At 52.1% G+C, this 24,308-nt stretch overlaps 1 protein-coding gene across 1 annotated transcript; it reads left to right on the top strand.

Moving 5' to 3' along the window:
• The first annotated feature begins 4,782 nt into the window (after positions 1-4,782).
• Positions 4,783-23,938, top strand: TBC1D22B (TBC1 domain family member 22B). Its single transcript, XM_062509821.1, has 13 exons — positions 4,783-4,960; positions 8,789-8,845; positions 9,792-10,105; positions 10,935-11,114; positions 11,604-11,674; positions 12,079-12,207; positions 12,614-12,679; positions 13,563-13,677; positions 20,158-20,264; positions 20,600-20,675; positions 20,956-21,083; positions 21,317-21,412; positions 21,873-23,938. Exons 1-13 carry the CDS (start codon positions 4,905-4,907, stop codon positions 21,999-22,001), a joined length of 1,524 nt encoding a protein of 507 aa, XP_062365805.1. The 5' UTR covers positions 4,783-4,904; the 3' UTR covers positions 22,002-23,938.
• The last annotated feature ends 370 nt before the right edge of the window (positions 23,939-24,308 follow it).

Below are 24,308 nucleotides of genomic sequence, written 5' to 3'. Positions count from 1 at the left end.
GTAACTGAGGCAGTGGGAAAGGTTTTTACACAGAGTCCAGGTAAGGTCGTGCATAAACAATATCTAGAAACATGATATTCAGAAAACTTACCTTGGAAACAAGTGGAAGGTGTCCCTGCCCATGGCAGGGCTGGAATGAAATGAGCTTGAAGGTCCTTCCAACCCAAACCAGTCTGGTATTCAAAGATTAAAAGCTGCATAGAAACAGATCTAATTTAACCAATTCAAACTTCAGCAGCTTCATAATCACCCAGGGCAACTGCTTTGAAGTGTGTCCCTTCAAATTGGAATGAATCAGATTTGATAAAAATAAAAAACTTAATAGAAAAATAACAATTTATAGAGTTCTCTTTGCTTCAAGCATTAACAAAAAGGAAAGTTAAGTCTTTGAAATTCTGTGTAGCAGGCTGAGATGGCATGTTAAATATTTGAAATGAATGTGAAATTACAGAATCATCTGCTGGCTTTAGTCACAGTCTGGCTTTAGGTATTTATTATTTAAAAGGTGAAAAAAGCCAACTTTCTGACAAAATAATGATCTGGAGTTTAATTAAACCCATAAGTAGCAATACAGAAAAATGCAGGGTTGGAAAACAGCTTCTCTCTCCAAATAATTGGATTTTACATGTTTACATTTTTGTTTAGAAACAATACCACAGTGTTATGTGGGAGCTGTCATTAAGTCCCAGGCTGGAGATGGGGCTGTGCAGTCCCAGGACTCCCTTGTGCTGCTCAGGTGACGCAGCAGGGTTTTGCAGGTGAAGGATTTGCAGGAAAACACTGTCAAGGGTTTTTCTCAACCCCCAAAAAATTTAAAATTGTGACCCTTTTCCAAGGGGAAGTTTTAGCACAGAGAACCACGAGATGTTTCTGTTGTATGTCAGGGATGCATCTTTGGGGAATTTGCGTGGTTTAAGAGGGAAGAAAGGGAAATCTCAGGGTTTAACTGGAGAGGTTTGGAGAGCAGGAGCACACTGGGAACACCAACCCCACTGGGAACAAAGCCCTGGCAGCTCCTGCAGCACCAGAGCCCTGAGCAGGGGGAGATTTTCTCACTGAGCATCACCCCATGGTGCTGCAGCCCCCTCGGGAGGGGTCATTTCCCCTTGGCTGGAGGATACAAGGTCTGGACAGGACCTGTTTCTATGGCAGCAGCACTTTCTCACACTTGGGAACTTCTCTCATTTCACACACTGTTGTTGAATCTTGTGTCTTCTTTTTGGTGCAACCACCTTGGCAGGTGCCTCTCTCTGCCCCACCTGCCTTCAGCTCTTCCAGAGCAACGAGCTCCCAGCTCATTCACCTTCCAGGAGCTGATGATCCCTGTGGGTCCCACCCCACTCAGGTCGTTCTGGGATTCACTCTTTAATTTTGAGCATCCTCAAACTCACCATTGAAGCAAAGAAACATCAGCAGTGACCAACACGAGACTCTGGCAGTGTGGTGGCACCTTCCTTGCCTTCCTCAGCCCCCACTGTGACTGTCAGGACTGTCACCATGTCCCTGATGAGCTGCAGGAAGCTGTCATGGGACAGCTCCACCATGGGCAGGCTGAGATCCAGTCCCCCACCTTCAGCTTCCCCCTCTCCCAGTACTGTGAGGAACCACCAGGAACAGGCACAGCAGCACCCTCAGGACTTGTGGAATCATGGAGTGATCCATGAGTGGGAAGAGATCCACAGGGATCAAAGTCCTGCTCCTGGCTCCTCACGGGGCAGCCTCGAGGATCCCACCCTGTGCACGTCAGAGAAGCATCAAACAGACCCAGAACTGCCACAGTCAGAGAATAACAGAATATCCTGAGCTGGAAGGGATCCACCAGGATCATCCAGTCCAGCCCCTGGCCCTGCACAGACATCCCAAAATCCCACCCTGAGCATCCCTGGAGCAGTGTCCCAATGCTCCTGGAGCTCTGGCAGCCTCGGGGCTGTGCCCATTCCCTGGGGAGCCTGAGCAGTGCCCAGCACCCTCTGGGGAAAGAAACTTCCCTGATATCCAACCTGAACTCCTCTGGAACAGCTCCAGCCCTTCCCTCTGGTCCTATCCCTGCTCTCCTGCTCCAAAGGGTGGCACTGCTGGTACAGGAAAATCCTGCAAATAATGAGGGATGTTTCACTGGGGGTGAATGGAGACACCAATCCAACAGCACAGCCTTGTCACCTGCAGGGTGCCCTGCCTGAAGGGAAGCACGGGAAGGACATGGGTCACACCTGCGAGGGGATGAGTGAGCCCGTGTGGCCCCCAAGTGCTCTGGAGCAGTTGTTTTGCCACAAATAATGCAGTTTTCCATTTCAGGCACGGAAAGGATAGGTACAGAAAGGTCTTGCTGGCTTTGAGCTCCCGTGGGCTGCTGTCCTCCCTGGGGAAAAACCCTGGCACCCTTTAAGCAACCAGCACCAAAACGTGCAGCTCCTGTTTCTGGTATTGAGCTCCCAGCCCAGGGACTGCCCCAGGGGCTGAGCTCAGGGTCAGTCCTGGTCAGACTTATGGGATTGGAGGAATCAGCCTCAGCTGTTGGTTTGGAGACTCTGGTTGAGCCTTTCTGGTAGTGGACTCATCAGCTGCTAGTGTTGGGTTTGTAATCCATGGCTCTGGTTTATCTGGGGTCTTGGAGCCATAACATGTGTAAAACCTAGCTTTGGACTCCATGGCCCCAACCCAGGAATAAGAGAAACCCAAATTTGAACTAAATTGGGAAGGAACACGTGTGCCCAGTGCTTGAGGAGCAGAGGAGGGGAGGCCAAGGCCAGGCAGGCACAATTGCTGGGACAGCTTTGGCTGGGAGCCATCCTTGGCTGCTCAGAGGGAGAATCAGAATTTCAACCCCGGTCCCTCGAGGGGAATGAGAGCTCTTTTTCCATGGGAAGGGAGGAGTGCAGCCCCAGAGCTTCAGGTGCACGTGAGAGGCAGCCCAGGGAGGACAAAGCCAGCCAGAGGTGAGAGAAATCCTCGGATGTTTGCAGGTTTAGGAGGTGGAATCTCACTGCCAACAAAGGCACTTGTGAAGGGTGGTTCTTCTCAGAAGGAAAAACCCCTGAGTTTGGGGAGCAGCAGAGGGGCCACCATGGAAAGGCCAGGGCACATCCAGCAGTGACAGCAGCTTCTGTCTGGGAGCAACCTCAGGACAAGTGTTGGCTTCCAACTCTGAAAATTTTAGGACAAATGTTGGCTTCCAACTCTGAAAATTTTAGAGTGAATATTGGTTTCCGACTCCAAAAATTGCCAAAGTCTCAGATTGCTCCCAGAAAAGAGCTGCTGGGAACAACAGCTCTGGCTGGACTCATCACTGGGGCATTGCTCTTTTTGTCCCATGGAAAACAACTGCCTGTAAATCTAAACCTAATCCTAACACTAACAACTAAACTAAAGCTAAATCAAAGCCTAAATCTTTCCCCAAACCCAACCATATACTTTAACACCTAAGACTAGCATTAATCACCTAACCCTGACCCTAAACATAACCATATCCCCTAACCCTAACCACCAACCATAAGCCTATCCCTAACCCTAAAACCTAAACCTAACCTCAAACCTAAGACTAAACCCTGGATCCTAACCCTTAAACCCAACCCTAACCTTAACCCTAATACCAATCTTAACTCAAACTTCAACCCTAACAATTTAGACTAAAAAGATAAATATCAAGGTGAGTAGAAAGTAGGTACTTGAAAGATCAATAGCAAGGTAAATTGAAAGACATTAAAAAGTATAATAAAATGTACATACCAGAAAAATGAATAAAAGGAAGGATAGGAAGTGGGTCCTAGAAAGAGTAATAACAAAGTGAATAGAAAGTAGACAATAAAAACCCAACATGAAAACCATAAATAGAGAGAGGAATAGAAAGTAGATATTAGAAAGATTGATAGACCATGGATACCCAGACCAAAGATAGCTAAAATGTGGAAGGAGCCAATTCCAGGCTGGGACTTTTTGTTTCCAGTTTGTTCTCAATGGTCCTGGAGCGGTTGCTGGCTTTTTCTTTTTTTTTTAATGTGGTTTGTGTTTTGACTCTTTTCCTGCCATTCCATTTTGTTTCTGTGTGCATTTTTTGTTTTTCATTTATTTTTTTTATTTCTTTGGTTTTTTTTTTTTTTTTTTTTTAGTTCTTTGTGCTGCAGGTGTTTGGTATTGGCTATGGGGTGGCAGTGGAAAAAATTGTGTCCCCTAATTTGCATATACAATAGAATATTTGCATAATTATTCATTAATAATTATTCTTCAGTGCTCCGTATGAGAGTAAGTGGGGTGGAGAATAATAGTAATAATATGAGAGGTGTTACTCCAATCTGGAGCACTATTTCTGGGCTTTATGCACTATGAATAAAAAGAAGCCAAATAATAGCGTCTGGTGCAGAAAATGCCACACTGCCTGGAGGCAATTTTTAATTTATTCAGATTTTTTAAATTCTAAAAGTCTGAACAGAAACGGCTCCCGTGTCAGACCGAAGCAGCCACTTCACCGGACCTAAAACGCCACACGACAGGCGAGCGGGATCCAGGGCGGTGACGAATTCCCTGGAAAAGCAGAAATCCCAAAAAACCCAGAAAACGTCACTCGGCCGCCCCGGCAGGAGCCCGGTGGTGCCGCCCGGCGCCCCCCGCCCCGCACCCCCCATGGTCTCTCCCGCCCCTCCAGCGTAGCAGGCCCCGCCCCCCACGCGTCACGCCCATGCCCGCCTGCGATTGGTGGATCCTCGACGCCTCGCGCGCAGCGGCCAATGGCGGCGCTGGGCCCGCCCGGAGCCAAGATGGCGGCGCGGCGGGCTGCGGGCGGGCGGCCCTGAGGCGGCTGCGGGGCCGCGCCTTGCTCCGCGCCGCGCCGGGGGCCGGCCGGCCGGGGTCCCCGCTCCCCGCTCGCGGGCTGGCCGGCCCGCCGGGCCCGCCCCGCCCTGCCCTCCGCCATGGCGGCCGAGAGCGGCAGGCAGTTCTGGAAGAGGAGCGCCAAGCTGCCGGGCAGGTGAGCCCCTGGGAAGGGGTGTGAGGGCCGCGCCCCCCGCGCTCCGGCTGGGGCTGGAGCCGCCGCTCTGCCTGGGGAAGGGGCTGTCAGCTAGGCTGCTTCTGGGGCTGAGGGTACCCCTGTAAGGCTCGGGGGATACCAGGAGAATCTGTCCCGGCTGAAGAGCTGGTTGGGGCCCCGGGGTTCCTCGCAGGAATAGGGGGGACGCCAGGGCCAGCCCGGGCTATGGGACGGGAATTTTGCTGGTGGAAGGCTTAATATACGGGGGACAAGGATAGGGTCAGAGCTGCTGCCTCATCTGCAGGACAAGGCAGGCGGTGTGGGGGCTGCGGGGACCCCCTGTGTGCCCCCCATGAGAAGCAGGATGGAGGGATCAGGGTGCCTTGGGAGCGTCTTTGGGGTGTTCTCAGAGCCAGGGCTGTACCATGTTCCTTTCCACAGATACTGAAGAAAACTCATCCTTCCCTAAGTCCTTAGAGGTGATGCCTTGGGTGGCAGCAACTCTGTCCCCAAGGGGTGTCCCATGATAAGACGTATCCCCATTACCCATTCCTGTGTGGGATGTGGCTCCTGGTCCCCCTCTGCTCAGGAGGGAGGATTGGGAGGACTCTGCTTGAACAGCCCCTGCCTCAGTTCCTCTGTCTGTGGTGTCCTGGCTCCTCTCTTTACTCGCTCAGTGATGGGAGAAACAAGTGAAATGTGTGATTGACATGGTATCTAGGAAGAAGAGACTGGTGTTGATGAAGGAGAGGCTCCCTAAAATGCCTTGGGAGCAAGGCTGACATGGAAAGAGGGCATCAGCCTCTCTGTGGAGCTGTCTCAAGTGCTTTTCTTGCCTGGTGCTCCTCACTTTTGCTCTCATTTGCCTTATCTGAACCCTGCCCTTCGCCTCCTGGGGTATGGGTACAGACTAAAATGCTTAGTTGGCTTTAAATCCTGCTGGGCCAGTTAAATATCTCCTTCTAATGTGCTTTCACTCATCTGCTTGTCACTGTGCAGCTCCTTCAGGTTGGCTGGACAATCCATGTCTGTGGTAAGCAAAGGGAGAGCAAAGAGCTCTCAGTTCCTCCTCTGCTGCTCCCGTGGGAGGAAAATCCTGTGCTTTCCCTGGATTATTTCCAGCTGCTCCTGTCCCTTACCCGAAGCTCTCAGCCATGCTCTCAGCTGGTGGTCCTGGACATCACCTCTCTTCTGCATTTGGTGACTTCTGAGCTTTGCCTTGGAAAGCTCAAACCAGGTGAACCGGTCTGGTCGGCAGCCGGTCCTGCCTGTGACACTCTGCATCAGGAACTTTTTGGCAGTGTTCTCTCCTTCTCCTAACTGCCTGCTTGGCAGATCTCCTGGATCCAGGAGCCTTGTTACCTCCTGTGTACTGCTTGTTTCCAGGCACAGTCACCAACAGGTCTTCAGCAGCCTGCCTCAGAGGGTGGAGGTGGCATGTGCTGCATCCATGGTCACTGGACATGAACCTCCCTTTCTTCTTTTTCATCTGAGCTTTGAGAGACCACCCCCCCCCCTACAGATTCTTGGCTCTCTCCTTTCTTTCCCCTGACAATCTGGCAGAGGGAGGCTTTGTAGGGACTTGGATACTGTGTTAGCTTCCTTTTCCATGACACTTTGTGTGTTTGGTCACTTAGTTGTATTAGCTTTTATTTGCTAATAAAGTTCATTAGCTTTTGGCCCCTGTAGTTTTAGGATGGATTTTAGGTGTAGGTTTAGAACTGGTAAATGCTGCTTTGTTTTTCCAGTGCTGTCTTGTGGTTTTTGCATTGGGAATTCTGTGCCTGGTAATTTTCTAGGGATGTCTTGGCTGAGTGCTCTGGTCTGTTGTCCTCTGGCTGTGATGTGTTGTTTATTCCTTGCTCTTTATAGAGATGGGCAGCCAGGGTCTGCTGGGGTTGTTTAAATGCTGTTTTAAAAGGGGAGAAACAGCCTGCTGGAAGTAAATGTCTTGTGTCCAGAGGGGCAGTGGTGTTTCACAGCTATGCTCTGCTGCAGTGTCAATAACCCACACCCTGTGATGATCCTGTGAGGTGTCACACAGCCATTGTACCTCACACCATTGGTCACCCCTTGTACCCTACACTGAGCATCCAGGTAACAGGAAATGCCTGTCCCAAAGAGTTTAAACTGGGACAGAGCAGGGGACCTGTCCAGTAAGGCTGGGAGCATAGCTTAGATCAGCTTGAGATTCTTTGTCTGGGAGTGTCTGGGTTGTAAGACCTTAAAAAGAGCTGTGTGCAGGTGAGACCCTCTGCCATTGTATCAAACATTGATTCAGAATCTCGGGAAAGGATTTCCTCCCCCAGCACTGGCTGCCACATCCCCTCCTCTCTCTAACACACATCCTTCATTGGTCTTGTGTAGTCCAGACCTTCACAGGTGAATCGAAGCCTGTGGGTCCCTGGCAGGGAGGAGGAACCTTGTGCTGGGTATCCTGGGACAGTGTGAGTTTGGTACTGGGCATGGGAGAGGGTCTGCTGGCTCCTGTCCTGCAGGGAGCTGCCACAAGTCACTGGGAAGTAATGCTGATCTGGAGGGCATGTTTTTCTTACTCCTCATCATCTCTTTGCTATGTCCACCCGTAGAGGTGCCTCTGCTTAATTGCTGTCCTGACTTCCAGGTGCTCATTAGTCATCACTTTATCATTTATCATCACTTCATTAAGCCTCTCCTAGGCTTAATCCTGGGTGGATAAACTCAGTGAGGACTTCCAGCCATGAGGGACAACCACTGCAGTGGTGAGCCCACCCTTAGCTGGGCTGCTCCACCAGGATCTCTCTGTGCTGTGGTTGTTTCCAGCATCTGCCCTGGCTCTCTGCATCTCTCCCCTGCCAGCTGGATCTGTTGCTTGTGCATCCTCAGCTTGTTCCCAGCTGCACCAGGCTGCCATCCTTCTCCTCCAAGGCTGGGCTCTGCTGGTTTTACTGCCGGGCACCATCTGCAGCTCCTAGAAACCAGGCCAGCTCTATTGACCCAAGAGAAGCTTGCTCCTTGTGTGCCAGCTCTGAAAGGGCCTTTGTCTCTGCCATGGCATTGCAGGACTTGTTTTCCAGAGGTTGTTTTCCAGGGTGGGGTGGCTGTGAATAGTTCCTCCAACACAGGTGATAACTCAGGATCCCTGTCTCACCTCCAGTCTGTAAAAATAGGGATGAGCATGTTTTTGGTAGCTCCTCTCTGAGGTGATGCTCCCCATGTAGGGCCTGGAGCCCTCAGGCTCCTTGTCCCACGAGTCCCAAGGAACCAGGGACTGAGATGTGGTGACTCATTTCAGGCCACATAGGAAGTAGTTGATTAAATGGGGGTTTGGACCTGAGTCAAACCATGTACTGTACCAGGCACTCCTCCTCTGTGGCACTGGCTGTGATCCTGAGGGCCAGCATGGGCTTCAAAACATGAAGTACATTTATGGATGAGCCCCAGTGTCACTGCCTAGAGTCCTTCCTTGTCCCACAGGGCCTGGGAGGGTGAGTTCCCCATACTGGAAAAGAGAACGAGGGTCAGTGTATGCAGCAGGTAGGCTGAGACATGTGGTCACCTGGGATGAGCTGGTGGTGCAGGAAAGAGCAGATCTCAGACCCCAGCTCAGGCTGGACTGGGCCTAAGAGTTTAAACAAGGCTTCTCTTTGCTACTGCAAAGAACAAATCTTCATCTGCTGGTGGTACTTTGGATTTAAGGTTTGTAAGTTAGAAGGTTTTTGAAGCTGCTTTTGGTCTTTTATTCAGTTCCCAATAGCAGGCAAGAAGCGTGACCCCAGCTCAGGCTGAGATTATTTGTAGGACCTCTTTTTACAGCATCTTGGGTTTTTTCTTTTCCCCTTGCTGCAGCATTCAGCCTGTCTATGGGGCACAGCATCCTCCACTGGATTCCCGACTCACCAAAAAGTAAGTGTTTGTCTCCTGGAGATGCAGGTCACAAGGCCTGGCAGGTTTGGGGCTCAGCTCTGCAGTAGGTGGAGGTCTTTAGCATCCCTGGCACTGTGATTTTGCCACAAAGAAGGACACCAGTGGGGTGTGGTGCTGCCTTACGCTCTAGGAAAGCTTGCAGGGAGAGTTTATCTGCAGGTGCCCTTTATGGCCAGAAATCCATACAGTAACACCCACATCAAAGGAAACAGACTTTTATTTATTTATTTTTTTAGCAGTGTCTGATCCTTCTGCTCCTCTTTGGAGCTGGAGGAATTAAGGGAAAGGGAGGTAAAGCAGCTACAAGGCTGGAGAATTGCAGCAGCCTTCCCAGCAGGAAAAGGCAGAATTCCTGGTCTGAACTGCCTCCTTGTCCCCATCCCATGCTGTGTAATGGTGAAAGTTCCCTGCTTCAGGTGGTGGACTTTGGCTCCTGTAGCTTAAGAGTAAATTCTTTCTGTGCCTGAGGAAAGGCCCAGCCTGGTCTGGCTGCTGGGAACAGCTGCAGCTCTTTTGGGAGTGTCCGTGGAAGGAGACCTGCTCTGTCTCCTTCTGACATGCCTCTCTCCAGGTTCTCCAGGCACGACCTCTTCTGGGTGTTAATCTACCTGTTTTGTGTAGAGTGGGGGAAGACAGAGCTGGAGGAATTGTACCTGTCTCTCCTTTGCCTTTCTGAGCCAGGAAGGCTGGCACCTCTCCAGCTGTGTGCTGCCACTGTGGCCTCTGAGACTGCTGTCACAGCAGCCTGTGACAGCCACTCCTGGCAGTGGGTAGCCCAGAGAGACTTCACATATTCCTTACGTCTGGGAGGAGGAACAGGAAATCTGGAATAAGGGATTGGCTGATTGGAGTGAGGGCGTGGGGAAAGGAAAGGCAATGAACTCATCCAACAGCACGGCTCTGATCCTGTTCCTCTGGCTCACAGCTTCATCAAGGACCGCTCCAAGGCCAGTGGGCTGCCCATGAAAAGCAAGAAGGCCTCCAGCTTCCACGAGTTTGCCCGCAGTACCAGCGATGCCTGGGACATTGGGGATGATGAAGACGAGGACTTCTCCTCCTCCTCATCCTCTTTACAAACTCTGAACTCTAAAGTGGCCAAGGCCACGGCAGCGCAGGTTCTGGAGAACCACAGCAAGCTGCGGGTGAAGCCCGAGCGGTGCCAGCCTGCCCTCGGTGACCTGCCCACCAACTGCAAGGTCATCAAGTCCAGCAGTGAGGCCCAGCTCTCCAGGACCTCTGGTAAGAGCCATCTTCAGGAGCTGCCTCCTGCTCCAGTGCTCTCTTACTTGGCCACTGAACACTTGCTTGTTGCTACTCCCAGTATGGGCAAGAGGCTGTGACTCAGCCCTTAAGCAGAGCAGAGGCTTTTTCTTTTAGTATCCTGTACTCCAAGGAGCCATTTTCAGAGGCCTGGCTTTAATGCTTGTGTCCTCAGCTGCTCAATATCCTGCATACAGGCATGTCTGTCCCAGAGTATTCCATATTCTGGGTGGTAAGTCAGTTTTGAGATCTGTTAAGTTCTTGTTGGGACTTGCTCTCTGATTCCACCGTGGTTTGGTGTGCTGCTCTTAGCAAAGGTCTGGGTGAGGTCATGTTGACACAGCTTGAGCAGGGAATTGGGCAGCAGTAGCCCCTGCTCACTCTGCCCTGTCTGCCTGTGCAGTGAGAGTACCTCAGGAGATGGCACTGGCAGCCCATCAGCTCCTCTCTTTGCACTAGCAATTAGCTTGATTGGTGTTTGGATCTGGAGAGCAGAGCAGATCCGAACGTCAGTTCTGCCTTGTCTCCTGTGTCCTACCCATGTGCAGAGGGAAGTCTGATCCATTTTCAGCCAGGTGTCTGGATGCAGGAGGAAGAAAAGGAGGCAGAAATGGGGGGAAGTGATGGAAGAGCCACAACAGATGCTTGTGAACTGCTGATCCATTGGATTGGGCCAGCGATGGTATTCAATGGTGCTGAGAAACAGAAGGGGGAAATGTGCAGTGTCTGACAGCAGCTGGGGATCGAGGAGGGGTGGGAGAGGTGGAACCTCCTTCCCCAGCTCAGTGCAGCCTCTGGTCCTTGCTAGAGGAGGCCTGTGTGCGGAGCCCCCTGCAGAAGCAGCAGTCCCTCCCCCTCCGGCCTGTCATTCCCCTCGTGGCTCGAATCTCTGACCAAAACGCCTCCGGGGCTCCTCCCATGACCGTGCGGGAGAAAACGCGGCTGGAGAAGTTCCGGCAGCTCCTGTCCAGCCACAACACCGACCTGGGTGAGTGGGGCAGAGTGAGGATGCCTCTGGGTGGGGAGGGGAGGGCAGAGGGGAGCTGCTGCCTGCATCAGGTCTGCTTCAGGTTGGAAAGAATCACTGCCTGCAGTTGTACCAGATGGGTGTGTGCAGGAATCGCTCTGTTGGCAGATGGTGATGTCCTCCAACCCCTCCCTGTCTGTCCCTAATCATTCTCCATCTTGCACATGATGGCTGGGATCACTGGGGGCTGTTGGGCTCTACATGAGAACTGAGGTCCTGGCACACTGGTGACCCTGCAGCTCCCAGTTCTGTGCCCGAGCTGGGCTGAAATCATCTCTACTCTCCTTGCAGCAGACCCACATCCCCAGTCACTGCTATAGTGGGAGCCTTCCTGGAGGCTCATTGTCTCCAGAGCCTGCAGCAGCAGACTGGGCTTTCCTCTCCTTCTAGGTGTAGTGGTGCCTGGATGTGCCTAGGATCTAATCCATTGCCACCACTCTCCGTTTGCAGATGAGCTGAGAAAATGCAGCTGGCCTGGTGTGCCCAGAGAGGTCCGGCCTGTAACATGGAGACTGCTGTCAGTAAGTACTGGGAGCTGTGACACCAGAGTCTGGGAGGACTGTGCCACCTCAGGGACACGTGCTCCTACACCTCCCCGTGTCCCATAGCCAGCTTTGCTTGTGTGTTCCCAGTGCTCAGCTTCCAGGTGAGCTGTAGGGTTTTTGAACAGGGAGTGCCATTCCTGCATCCTCTTTGAGCTCAAAGCCCAGAGGTGTGGGGACTGAGTGGTTCACTCGCTTTTGGGGAACTGAATCTGATGAAGTTAGATTACTCTGAGGTCAGGGTCTGGGAAGGCCGAATTCCATGAAAGCTCTTTCCCCAGCTCCTGAGTTGTGTGCCTGATGTTTGTGGGTGCACAGCTGGCAGGATTTCAAGGGCTGGTGAGGAAGGAGGGCCTGCCCTGAGCTGAGCTTTCCCACTGCAGGGCTATCTCCCTGCCAACTCGGAGCGCCGGAAGCTGACCCTGCAGCGGAAAAGGGAGGAGTACTTTGGCTTCATCCAGCAGTACTACGACTCCCGGAACGAGGAGCACCACCAGGACACCTACAGACAGGTGGGAACCCTCCTCCTGCCTTTCTGCTTGGGGTACAGCTCTCTCCTGTCTCTTGCTGCTGCTTGTCCCCGTGAGTGGGGTCGTGCCAGGACTTGCTCTAGCTGTAGCTGGAAGTTTTGTTTTTGGGGAAAAGGCAGCACGGTTCTGTCCTCTTTAGTTTAAGATTTTCCTAACTTGATCTAATACTAAATTTCAGCTCTGAACTACCTGCCTGTTCATGAGCAGAGCAGACTGCAGGTAACTGTAGATGATTTTCTCAGTACAGCTGTCATCTGTAGCCCCCACTGTGCTTGTCAGCTCTTGCCTGGGGGAACACTGATGGTGGATTCCCTTCTGTTAGCCTGTGACAAATTATTGTGTCCCTGGAAAGCACAGCTGGTGTGTGTTAACCCACCTTCTTTTCCAGATCCACATTGACATTCCAAGGACCAACCCACTCATTCCCCTCTTCCAGCAGCCACTTGTCCAGGAGGTAAGGGGGGTGAAGCTGCTGTCCTGCATTTGCCATGGGATGTGTGTGTGGAGTGAGGCCAGCACTGCTCCTAGGGAGTTAACTTCGTGGGGAAACTTCCCTGCCTGACACCTCCTGATGCAAATACCTCCTGGAATTGCCTGGTCTTGTCCCAGGTTTCTGAAAGACATCAGACTTGGAGCTTGGGAGTTATGAGGTGATCTCTTCTTTGGCAAGATGTAGCCAAGAGCTGGTACATCTTTTTTGTTTCTGGGACAAATTGAAGGTCTTGGAACCAGAGCACAGGATAGTTCTGTTTTGCTTCAAAACCTCCTTTATGGGAGCAGCCTGTGCAAGGATGGGTTCAAGAGGTGGCCGGCAGGTGAGGACACCTGTCCTCTCTGGAAACAAGCTCAGTATGTGTATGTGTGTGTCAGAGCATGGTGTCCAGGGGATTGGGGCAGTCTGGGAATGTTGCTTCTTACGAGGGAGGTTGCCCTGTTGGGAAGTGTCCTGATCTGTGGTGTTTTTCTGGAAGTACTGTGCTGATACTTCATCTTCCCACCTGATGTTCAGCCAAGGAGGCTGCTCTGACAAGAGACACCCCTGCCCTGTTGGTATTAAGCTGTCTGGGTCTTGAAAAGTTGGGTCTGCATTTCTTCAGGCAGAGGTTTTGATGAGGAGCCTGGACTGTCTTGTCTGAAGAGTGGGCTGGCCTTTGTGTGGGATCTGTGGATGACACAGGAGTCTCTCCTAGGACTTTTATGCTTCTAACATTACCCTACTGCTACAGAAAAGCCTGTCAGTGCATGGTCCACACTCCCTGAGCTTAGCAGTTATGCTTTTCTGCCTTCCCTTTGTGCATGGCTAATGCAGGTACCTGCTTTCCCTGGTTCTTCCCTAGATTTTTGAGAGAATCCTGTTTATCTGGGCCATTCGCCACCCAGCCAGCGGCTATGTGCAGGGCATCAATGACCTGGTCACCCCGTTCTTTGTTGTGTTCCTCTCTGAGCACGTTGGTAAGTGACACTTGCTGCTCTAAGCACTCCTGAACTCCTGACCGGGATTTGAAGAGGTGTGAAATGCTGGCATGAGGAAAACTTGCCCTGCTGGAGAAGGGGATGTTGTGCTCTTCCTTCAGAGTGCCTAGAGTTGTATTTTGACCTCTTGCAGTATCCCTGCTCCTTGGTTGAATTGACTTCAGTTTCACAATCTTGCTGAGCCCCACAGAAGGTGAAGTGCTAAGGGTGGGTTTGCATTTCAGTGCACTTAACAGCCTCACAGCTTGGAGGGGAATGGGATCTTGTAGGCACTGAGGGAGCTCAGGCAAAGCTCTGATATATAGAGTTGGAGGAGGGTCTTGCTCTCAAAGCTTGGACTTAGGCAGTTCCTACTGTAGAAGGAATGAGTGAAGTTTAAAGAGACCCTGCTGAGAACGTTAAATAAAGTGTTTTAATACAGAATCCCTCCCTTGCTGCTAGTACAGGTGTATTTCTCAAACAGAGTTTCAGAAACCAAACTGGCTTCTCCCTGCTGTTTCTGGATTTCTTGTCAGCCACTTGCTTTTAGCTGGAGATCAAGTCCTTTCCACCCATGGTGTTTTTATTTTTTTTCTCTGGCTCTAGCTGTGTTTTCGAGTTGACATTAATGCTGGGATGTCATAATCCCTGTGTTTAAAGGCTCTTAGTGTTCACTGTAAATAGAAGGAAAAAAGAATTTGTAAGACTGTATTAGTGACAGAAATCCCGTTGAATAAATATTTTAAGGTCTGATCCAAAAGTTGAAGTGAGTGAAAGCCTAAGGCTGATCTGCCTCTGCTGAGGGCCTTGTGAAGGGCTGAGCCACCTAGCTTGCCACTGAGACTTCCAGTGTGGGCAGGGCTGATCCCTGGGAAGTGCAAAGGAGAAGGCACCAGTGTGGCTCTGATGGCAGCTGGAGTGAATTCCCTTCTGTGGGAAGAGCAGATCAGATCTGAGCAGGTTCTCTTTGAGAGGCTTCTCCTATGGCCTGAGCAGCATCCATGGCATTCCTGGCAGAGGCCACTTGCTCAAGATTGATTTATTGGGTTAGGAGCAGGACTGTGCACAGTGAGTGACCTAGGCAAGAAGGGAGCTGGTGTGAATAATCAGAGCTGCCTGTGGGTACCTGGTGTGACTTCCTGCAGACCTGTAGCCTGCTGGGTGTCAGGGATTAGCAATCCCTGCACGTGAAAGCAGAGTTCATGTTGCATTGGCCCTGTTGGCTCTGCTGGGTTTGTGCTTCTCCCCATCTTCCAGGGCTGTTTTCACCCCTGATTAAAGCTTCCTCTCTGGATGTGGCCTTCCTGTTTCCAGCTCTCTCTGAAACTTGGGTTGCAGGGAAAAACTCCTTTTCAGGAGAGCAGTTGTGCTGAATTTGGCCAAGCAGCAACAACTCTTCTGTCTCCGGAGCCTGGGATTCAAAGCCAGCCATGAGGTCACAAGCTGTCATGGCTACCTGCTCCCTGGTCTATGTAGCAGTCAGAGTTAAAAGACAAATCCATAATTGCCTTTAATTTCCATGGGGAAGAGCTGGCAGTGGTCAGTCCCTCATAACCCCTCTGCAACAGGATTTAAGTAATTGATTTGTAGCCTCCTCTCTATGGCTGCCTTTGCAGACAGGCCCCTGAGGAGCTGGCAGGGCAGGGCTGAGGGCTCTCCATGCTGGATCACTGATTCTCAGCATCCCTGGATCAGCTGAATCAGCTCAGTCTGTGCTGCACCCAAGTCCTTGCAGCAGGAGAGGCCTTGCAGTTTGGTAATCCTTGTGCAGCACACCCCAAAGGACAGCTCACCTTTCTGTGGGAAGTCTCTTGTTCAAAAGAAATTCTCCTTGTGTTTTTCAAGCTGTTTGTTCCTTGGGAAAGGGAGCAGCCTGTATGGCTCAGGCAGCCCCTGAGGTTCACACACCTGTGTGTCACCTGTGGCTATTCCCATGCTCACAGGGGAGTGTACAACTGGCCTGGAAAATTTTCCCTTACATTTTGTGGAAAGCTTGCTCTGGGAATTTGGCACCAGTACTGGCTCTATCCTCAAATCTCTACCTTCCTTTTAGAGCAGGTGTTTTATTGACTACACAAGATCCCAAAGGAATCCAGTGTGCTGCCAACTGGCTCCTCTGCTTGGCTGCCCACTGTGTCCCCTGGAGATATTTGCATCAGAGCTTCTGAGGGGCTGTGCCCCACAGCAGGGACCACTGCAGCTCCCTGGGGACTGTGGGGTACCCGAGTGACAGAGCTGGCAGCCAGAGATGGGAGATCACAAGCTGGTGATGTTGCTTAGCTGTGAAACACAAGGCCAGGATGACATCCTGGTCTTCTGCTGCTCAATCCAGGAACTCCTCATGTAGCACTCACAGGCTCGTCTTCACTGCCAAGGTCATTGTGGACTTCTGATCCATCCTCCCCTGCTTTGGGCAGGTACTGCATTTGCAGACAACAAGTCATCTTTTCTACAGATCAGTTAAAATCTCTCTTTGGAGCTCACCAACTGATTGATATGCCTGGTTGATAATGTCTCCACTATTTTTGTTACCAGCCCAAGGCCTGAAACATCCTTCAGTGGGCTTGTCTGGCATCCCCTCCAAGGGCTGGAAAAGGAGAAAATGGCAATGTGGAAAAGGAGAGTGGTTTGGGCAGGGCATGGTTCCTAGCTTAGCAGTCACTTCCAGGGAACAGTTTGGCATCTTCCTTTGTTTGAAGTTGACACAAACAATGAAACAGTCGGCAGTTACCCAACAAGCTCCAGGCCCTTGTGTGCAGAGGCATTAAATACATTAAATACAGCTGCCTGGGGCAGGGTGAGAGCAGTTTGGCCACACTGCAGTGCCTTCGACTTGATACCTTTCCATCATCACCAAGGAAGGTGCAGGAAGGATGTGGGCTTCTCCATGTCCTGAAGGAGGGGAACTGAATGGAAAACATTCACAGGAATGTTTCTCCCAGCTGCCCTGGATGCTTTGAGGACTGGATGAGCCCATTTATTCACCTGCATCTCCTGAGCCTGCCTGAAGGCTTCCCACTGACACTGTTTGCTTCTTCTTTCTGAGCGATGCCTTGAATCCTGTGTGCCCCTTTGACCAGCTAGGCTGAGGCAGGAAGAAGCTTATCCTGAGTTTTCCAGTCCCTGTCTGAACTCCCCAGACCCCTTCTGCCAGCTGGGACCAGTTGCTTTTCCCACTCAGTCTGAATCCAGACCTGCTGCTGCTTCCAAGTGCTGAGCAGACTGCAGTGCACCCCTGGCAGGTGGGATAGGTTTAGCTGTGGTGTTTTCCCCTTTGCCCCAGCATGGCAAGCTGGCTCATCTCCTGTGATGCTCTCCCTGCCTCCTGCATGGGCACCACTGCCTCAGCTACTTCACAGCAAACATGGAAGCTTTAGGCCCCTGCCACTGACTGATCCATAGCTGGAGTAATTCTTCCTCCTGACTGATGGTTTCTGCTGCAGGCCTCTGGATGGGCACCGGCTCCCAGCACATCCTCTGGGGAGGATGGGGATGTAGAGAGATGGTCTGGAGCTGAGGAATTGAGGCAGGAATGACAGCTCAGCACCTCGTGGAGGAAACCATATCCCTGTCATTTCCGGGTCATCAGAGTGGGTGTAACAAGCATAAGGATACTGAGCTTTCAGTCCCTCCCAGCCCAGGTCCTGCTGCCCCTCTGCTGAGTCACTCCCAGCTCTCAGGGCTTGTGTTGGCATTTAGGATGGCAGTGACAGAGCTCAGAGGTGAGTTCAACATCCCCAGGTGTGTCAGAGCTGGCCCTGCAGTCTCTCCCAGTACTCTATGTGACACCATTTCATCCCTGATTCCAGGCCTTGCATTAGAGGTTGTCCTGGCTTTGGGACCTGTGTGGCACCACACCAGGGCTGTGGAGGGGAGCAATGTCATGGGAAGTATCAATCTTGTTTGCTTCTGGCTGGCTTTGTCACTAAATCCTAATCCCAGTCAATGAGGACACTGTTTCCCTACAAGCAGGAGCAGAAACTTGGGTGAAGAGAATGGGGACAATTCTGTCACCACTCATCCTGACCTCCAGTTTTGTCCTGGGCCTGGGGCTCACTGCAGGCAGTGCAGACTTGCCCAGAGCTGTGGGAATTTGTGAGCTGAGACAGGGCTTAACTCTCCTCCAGCTGTCCATTCCTGCCCTGAGCCCCTGCTGCCAGCATATGGGGAGTCATTAAAGCCCCCTATGGAAAGCAGGGATGGGGCTGCATGGAGGCCCTGGGTTCTCTGGTCTTTCCCTTCTCTTGTGTCCTCCTTGAGCCCTTTTGAAATGTCACTCACAGGAAGTTTGCTTTTGTTGAGCCCTTGTTGCCCCTGGGCTTGGTGTAGCACTGCTGTAGGTGGCTGTCACCAAGCCAGTGGCTTCCTTTCAGTCCCTGTCAGAGCCATATGTTGGGTATCACCTTTTCATGAGGCCTCTTTAGAGCTGCTGCTAAGCAGTGCTTGTGCTGAGCCACACTCCAGACACCTGGGGTTTGGTTCAAAGCCTCTTTCAGTGTGTGTTGGCTCCTGCTGGGGATCTCCTGGCACTGTTTTGCTTTGACATGGGGGTGCTGGCAGAGCTGCTCCTCTTGTCCCCGTGCTGGTGCAAGCAGCAGGGTGTTCCCCATCACCTGGGCAGGTCCTCACAGCCTCTTCTCCATCATGGTCCTCCATCCCCAGGCAGGTCTTTGCACAGGGCTCACATCCCTCAGCCTGCCTGCTGAGGTGTCCACATGTCCCTGTCCTGCTCCTTTGCCTGCCCATCACCTTCCTCTCTGTGAGACCTCAGGAAGGAGATGGATACTAAACAGATTTTACCTGCCTTTCTCCCTACCTGGACCATGTGAGAGGGCTGTGGAGCAGGCAGCAGAGAAGAGTGACAGTTTTGGATGGTGATGATGATGTGTAGCTGGAAAAGAGCTTTGCTGCTCTTTCTGCAGTACAAGATTGTGAGATTAGTGGGTTAAGCTCTTGTTTGTCCCTAAAGCTCCTGGTGGCAGTTTGCTCTGGAGCTGAGCTCTGCCCCAGAGGAGAAGCAGAGGTGGGAACAGTATTGGAGTCACTGGCTCTGTCCTGCCCTTCCTCCTTCAGCAGGATCTCTTGGTGTTGGTTTTCCCCAGCCTGTGGCAGTGCCTGCAGTGTGTCTGAGCCAAGAGGGTGGCCTGGCTCCAGCCCTGAACCCCATCTTCTCCTCTTGTTTTTTTCCAAGGAACATCAAAAATTCTTGCCAGGATTTCGGAGCCTCTGAAATTGGAAATGGGCCATCTTAGCCCTGTAGTTTGATCTGATTTAGTGGCTTGACAGCAGCATGTGGTGGGTGCTCTCTTCCCGAGGAGAAGGGGAAGGAAACTGCTGGGTCAGTCAAGCCATGAGGCCAGACATGTGTCTCCTCATTGACTCCCCACCTCGGTGCCAGTGCCTTCCCATGCCTCTTTCCCCCTCCAGCCACCAGGTTAAGGTGAGCCTGACTTGGAGCAGGTGATTTTGTTCCAAGCTCAGCCAGCACCACTGTCACTTCATCCTCAGACATCTCTCCCTTACATGCCCTGGGGGTTCACATCTAAAGCAAGGAGCCTTTTTTAGTCTGTGAGACCCCTTTGGGGACAGAGCTGCCACTGACCCTTGTGCTGTCAGACTCCCACTGGGTTTGAAAAACAGACTTGCACAAATCTCTGCTTCCTGCACACCAAGGCTCTTCCATGCATGGGGCAACTTCTTTTTGCTGGAACTCTCCTGCCAGCTGTGCTCCAGGAGAGGCAGAAACCCCACGAAGCTGAGCCCTGTCTGCCACATGGCCCAGTTGTCCCTGTGCTGGATTTAACTCAGTGCCTTCTTTGCTGCCCGGGAAGATCTCTGCATGCTTTTTGATCCTTGCAGCTATCCTTGAGGGTTCTGCTCTCCTAGAGAGGTTCCTGAAGCTTTGGCAGTTCTTCCTCATGAGTCCTCAAAGCTGGCAGTCTCTAGGCTGGGTGTCTCTGCTGTGCTTTGGTCCTGGGATGATGCTGATGAATCCAGCTGGGAGCAGGAACTGGCAGCTCCCTTGTGCTGCCCTGAGCCACGGGCAGTGTTTCCTTCCCTGGTTTCTGGCTGCAGTGAAGGTTTCCCCTCTCCCAGTTCTCCCTGTGGTGCTCCCAGCTGGCAGAGACTTGCTGTCCCCCAGGGCAGGTGTGCTCTGGCTAAAGGGGTTCCAGTGTGCCAGACCTTTGTCCCTGCACAGCCCTTGTCCCAGAAGGATGGCAAAAGTGCTGTGGGATCCCTCCTGTGGTTCCCTGGAGACCTGGACTGGGTTCAGGGCATGACCAGTTATTTTGGGGTTCTTCAGCTCAGCTGGAGAAATAGGTGAGTGCGTGGGTGCTGTGACTGTGCCAGGCACACCCCTAACACACAGGGAGCGTTGCAGTGTCTCCTGCAAAGTTTTGGCCTGATAAAGCCCCTGGGATTGTCCCATGTCCCTGGTGTCCCCCATCTCCCTGATGCTCTTCCCTCTCTATTTTGCAGAGGAGGATGTGGAAAACTTTGATGTGACAAACCTGTCCCAGGATGTTTTACGGAGCATCGAAGCTGACAGCTTTTGGTGCATGAGCAAGCTGCTGGATGGGATCCAGGTGAGCCTCTGGGGCCACAGGAATTCCTTTACCCTTGCTGGGATGGCAGTGTAGCTGTCTCCTCTCCCTGTCTGGGCGAGTATTCTGCATGCTTCAGCATTAGGGAGGTTTTGCTACTTCACAGAGCCAAATCTGTCAGTGCAATGCTGGGGAGATGGGTGCTGTGGCTGTCCAGATGCCCCTGTCCTGACCAGGGAACTCAGAGCAGGCAGACGTGGTGCTCAAGAGCCCTTGGCTCATTGATAACCTCATCCCAGCTGTCGAGCTGCTGATCTGGGCTCGATCATTTCTAACTGTTAAAGCTGCTGCTTCTGACTGGGGCCCTCTCCCCACAGGACAATTACACCTTTGCACAGCCAGGGATCCAGAAGAAAGTGAAAGCCCTGGAGGAGCTGGTGAGCCGGATCGATGGTAGGTGACACAGGAGTCTGCTCAGGTTTGTCACTGCAGAGGGAGGCCTCCTTTGGGACAACTCTCAGGGCAGGGGTAAACATTTCCTACAACACTCACAGAACCGGAGCAGGGCAGGTCAGCCAGAAACCTCCTGGTGATAGCACACGGTGAGGAGAGGAGGAATTTGGGAGAAAAAGGTCTCAGTCCAAAAGTGTGTGAAAGCCACTGTGCTGTGAGCAGTGTGCAGGAGCTGGGGCACTGTGAGCCCCAGGTGTGTAAGTGAAATGTGCTGTTTCAGAGCAGGTACATAATCACTTTAGGAAGTACGAGGTCGAGTACCTGCAGTTTGCCTTTCGCTGGATGAACAACCTGCTGATGAGGGAGCTGCCCCTCCGCTGCACCATCCGCCTCTGGGACACCTACCAGGTATGCAGGCCCCACTGCCCTCCCTGCTTGGCTTGTCACTGTCCCTCGTGTCCCTGTCCCCACGGGCACAGAGGTCTCCTGGCACCAGCTGGGGTGCTGAGGGAAACAAAGCAGTGTGGCCCCAGGATGTTTACAGCCAGCTGGGTGATGGGTGGCCCAGTAGGACATTTGTGCCTGGGGGGTCGTTCTTCAGCTGAGCTGCACGAGCTCACCCAGAGTTTTGCTGTCCACAGTCAGAGCCAGAAGGATTCTCCCATTTCCACCTGTATGTCTGTGCTGCCTTCTTAATCAAGTGGCGGAAGGAGATCCTGGATGAGGAAGACTTCCAAGTAAGACCCTGAGGTTGGGGTGATTCCCTGGGGAAGGGAAGGAGGAGAGAGGAGGGAATTGCTCTGGTTGGGACCCCAGTGTGGACAGACAAATGTCAGAGTTGGCTCCAAGATCATCTGGTCTCAGGAGTTTTGCCTAGAAGTAACTTGAGTCTTTGTGATGACGACAGAGAACTAAGCTGTAGGAGGGTTCAAACATCCCTTTCCAGCTCTGGTCACAGTGTTTGCCTTCCTGTGTCCAGCTGTAACCCTGTAAGAGCACCCTTTATTCCAATGGGCATGGGCTGCTTCCCTGGTTCAAATCTAGACCCAAGCACGTCTTGATGTTGTCCCTGAGCCTTTCAGACCTGCGAGTGTGGTGAGCAAATGCTACTGCGCGTTGCTCAGGCCAGCCCCAAGCCTGCACTGCATCTGTGCTCTGCCTTCAGCCTCTCCAAACTAAGCATCTTCCCTTTTCCAGGGCCTTTTGATGTTGTTACAAAACCTGCCCACGATACACTGGGGTAATGAAGAGATTGGGCTGCTGCTGGCTGAAGCCTACAGACTCAAGTACATGTTTGCAGATGCCCCAAACCATTACCGCCGATAGGTGCCCAGACTGGCTCCTCCCTCCCGTGCCCACCCCTCATCCTGGCCTGATCTGATCACTGTGGCATTTTTGTCATCCCAAGTCCTCGGACACTCCAGCCAGGAGCTGCTCCTTGCTGTACAAAGCTCACCTGAACTCTTGTCTTAACTCTGAACGTGTGCCTGTCTGCCACTCCATGCGCCTGGATGTGCCATTTTGACAACTCTCAGTATTTCACTCCGTGCTGGTGGCTCACGCCAGGAAGGGAGGCTTCAAGGGGCTGAGGGAGAGCATGGGGGAAGCTTTACAGATAAACTGAGCTGGAGTCGAAGCTCTCTTGTCCTCTCCACTCCCTGTCCTGGCCTTGTCTGGCTGGGACCACTTTGGCTTTGCTGCCTCCTGCTGACCTGCACCATCTGCTCCTCGTCTCTTCTGACACTTTTGCGCCAACTCCCAGATGAAAATGCCTTATCAGAGACCTGCCTGGCTGCAGAATCCTTCCCCCCAAGGGTGGCAGGGCAAGAAGTTTCTCTCAGGGCCTACCTTCGCTCCGAGGGTCCAGAGACCCCCCAAGCACTTTGTGGGTTCACAAGAGAGTCCCTCGTGCCTGCCCTCCCTCCTCCTCTCCATCCTCTTTGCCTACCTCTCCCCCAGGGCAGCAGGGCAGGCACAATGGGGGCCACGACCACTCCATCCACACACACCTGGAATGACACGTGCCAGCTTAGTGGAACTTTTGGTGACTGCTGTTTTGTGAGTACAGCCCCATGCAGTGTGTGGGGAAGGCACAGAGAGGGTGCTGGTAGGGGAGCAACATCTCTCAAAAACCTCCTGACAACGTTCCCACTCCTCCGAGGCGTTCTGTGTATATTGTGTTCTTGTGTATATGGGTCAAAGATGTACAATATATGTCTTCTCTTTGTAGCAGATTTTATATTTATAACATGAACCCCTTGTTCTCCCCATCCTCTCCACATCTAAGAAGGATGCCTGGCTGTGGTGTTGTAGGGTTTTGAACCCCTCGGGAGGTGGGGGGTGGTTCCAGAGCTGCAGGTTTCTACCCTGACGTGTTCTCGCAGCCCTGGCTCTGCCCAAGGTGTGACAGAAACACATCTCAGGGCTGGGGCAGGGGTGGAGATGGCAGCTCCCAGCAGGAGCAAGGGAGAGCCTGCTGGAGACATAGGGTGGGCAGTGCCTCCCCGGGCCCTGCAGGGCAGGGCTGTGCCAGGGCTGCACTGCAGCAGGAGCAGTCCTGGCTGCAGGAGTGGCTGGGCCCAGCAGCCAGGGCAGCTTCTGGTGCTGTCCCCCACAGCATCCCTGTGGGCTCCCTGGCTGGGCTGCTGTGGGTGCTGCTAACTCAAACAGCTGGGGGTGTTTCCGTGGGCCATTCCCTTCCCTGGGCAGAACCTCTGTGCTGTGCCAGGGGCTGGATTGGGGAAGGCACGAGGGGATGGGTCTGGGCCACCCTGGGTTTCTCCCAGCACTCCTGCTGGGCCACCAGGGCTTTCCTGGCAGGGATGGAGATTCCCAGTCCCTCCACCTTCCCTTTCTGTTCCCACTGGGGAGAAGGCACAGGAGCCAGGCCGGCCGAGCATGTGACAGGCAGAACGTTGTTGCCAATAAAACTCCAAACAGTATCTCAAGAAATCACCTTCCTAAGGTGGAGTTGCTTTTCTCAGGCATTTGGACTTCACGTTTGTGTGTGCCTTTTGTTGTTTTTCTCTGAAAAAACAGACTGCTCTTTAGTTTAACATCATTTTAAAAAGAAAGAATTTCAAAAACTCCCCCCAAAAAACAAAACAAACAAAAAAACCCCTACAAACAAAAACAGCACAAGGTGGGTCCTCTCCATGCAGCATCCAACTGTGTCACCCAGTGCACAGGGGACACAGGACATGGTGCAGGCAGGACAAGAAACCCCTTCCTGTGTCACCTCCCTGTCCTTGCTCTTCCACCTGCACCTGGGACCACTGGGATGATTAAAAGCCATCATGGTAAGTTCTGGATTTCAGGACAACATTTGCAAGGAAGAACTCTTTCTGAGGGTGGTGTTTTCTTGTTTTGTTTTTTTTTTTTTTTTTCCATACATTAGAACATTTATTTCTCAGAGAGAAAATATAGTCTCAGACAGTCAGATTATAGTAGGTAAAATTAGCTTTTTTTTTCTTTACAAGCATAGATTTTCTTATTACTTCTCTTATACCATCTGATATAAACAATTCTAGAAAGCAAATAAACTCACTTTCTACAATAAATAGAGCAATCTGTGCTTTACAGCAGACTGACAGTAACATTTAGGTTCTGTAGCAACAACAGGATATCAGCCAA

The sequence above is a fragment of the Cinclus cinclus genome, chromosome 27, assembly GCF_963662255.1.
Source record: "Cinclus cinclus chromosome 27, bCinCin1.1, whole genome shotgun sequence".
Taxonomy (NCBI): Eukaryota; Metazoa; Chordata; class Aves; order Passeriformes; family Cinclidae; genus Cinclus; species Cinclus cinclus.
Note: the sequence above shows the minus strand (reverse complement) of the source record. Positions and strands in the feature narration are given on the sequence as shown.

Excerpts from the sequence above, each read along its gene's own strand:
- TBC1D22B (XM_062509821.1), top strand. The coding sequence starts at position 4,905 with ATGGCGGCCGAGAGCGGCAGGCAGTTCTGGAAGAGGAGCGCCAAGCTG. Across the intron at positions 4,961-8,788 it reads AGCGCCAAGCTGCCGGGCAG|CATTCAGCCTGTCTATGGGG; the intron begins GTGAGCCCCTGG and ends CCCTTGCTGCAG. Across the intron at positions 11,115-11,603 it reads CAGCCACAACACCGACCTGG|ATGAGCTGAGAAAATGCAGC; the intron begins GTGAGTGGGGCA and ends CTCCGTTTGCAG.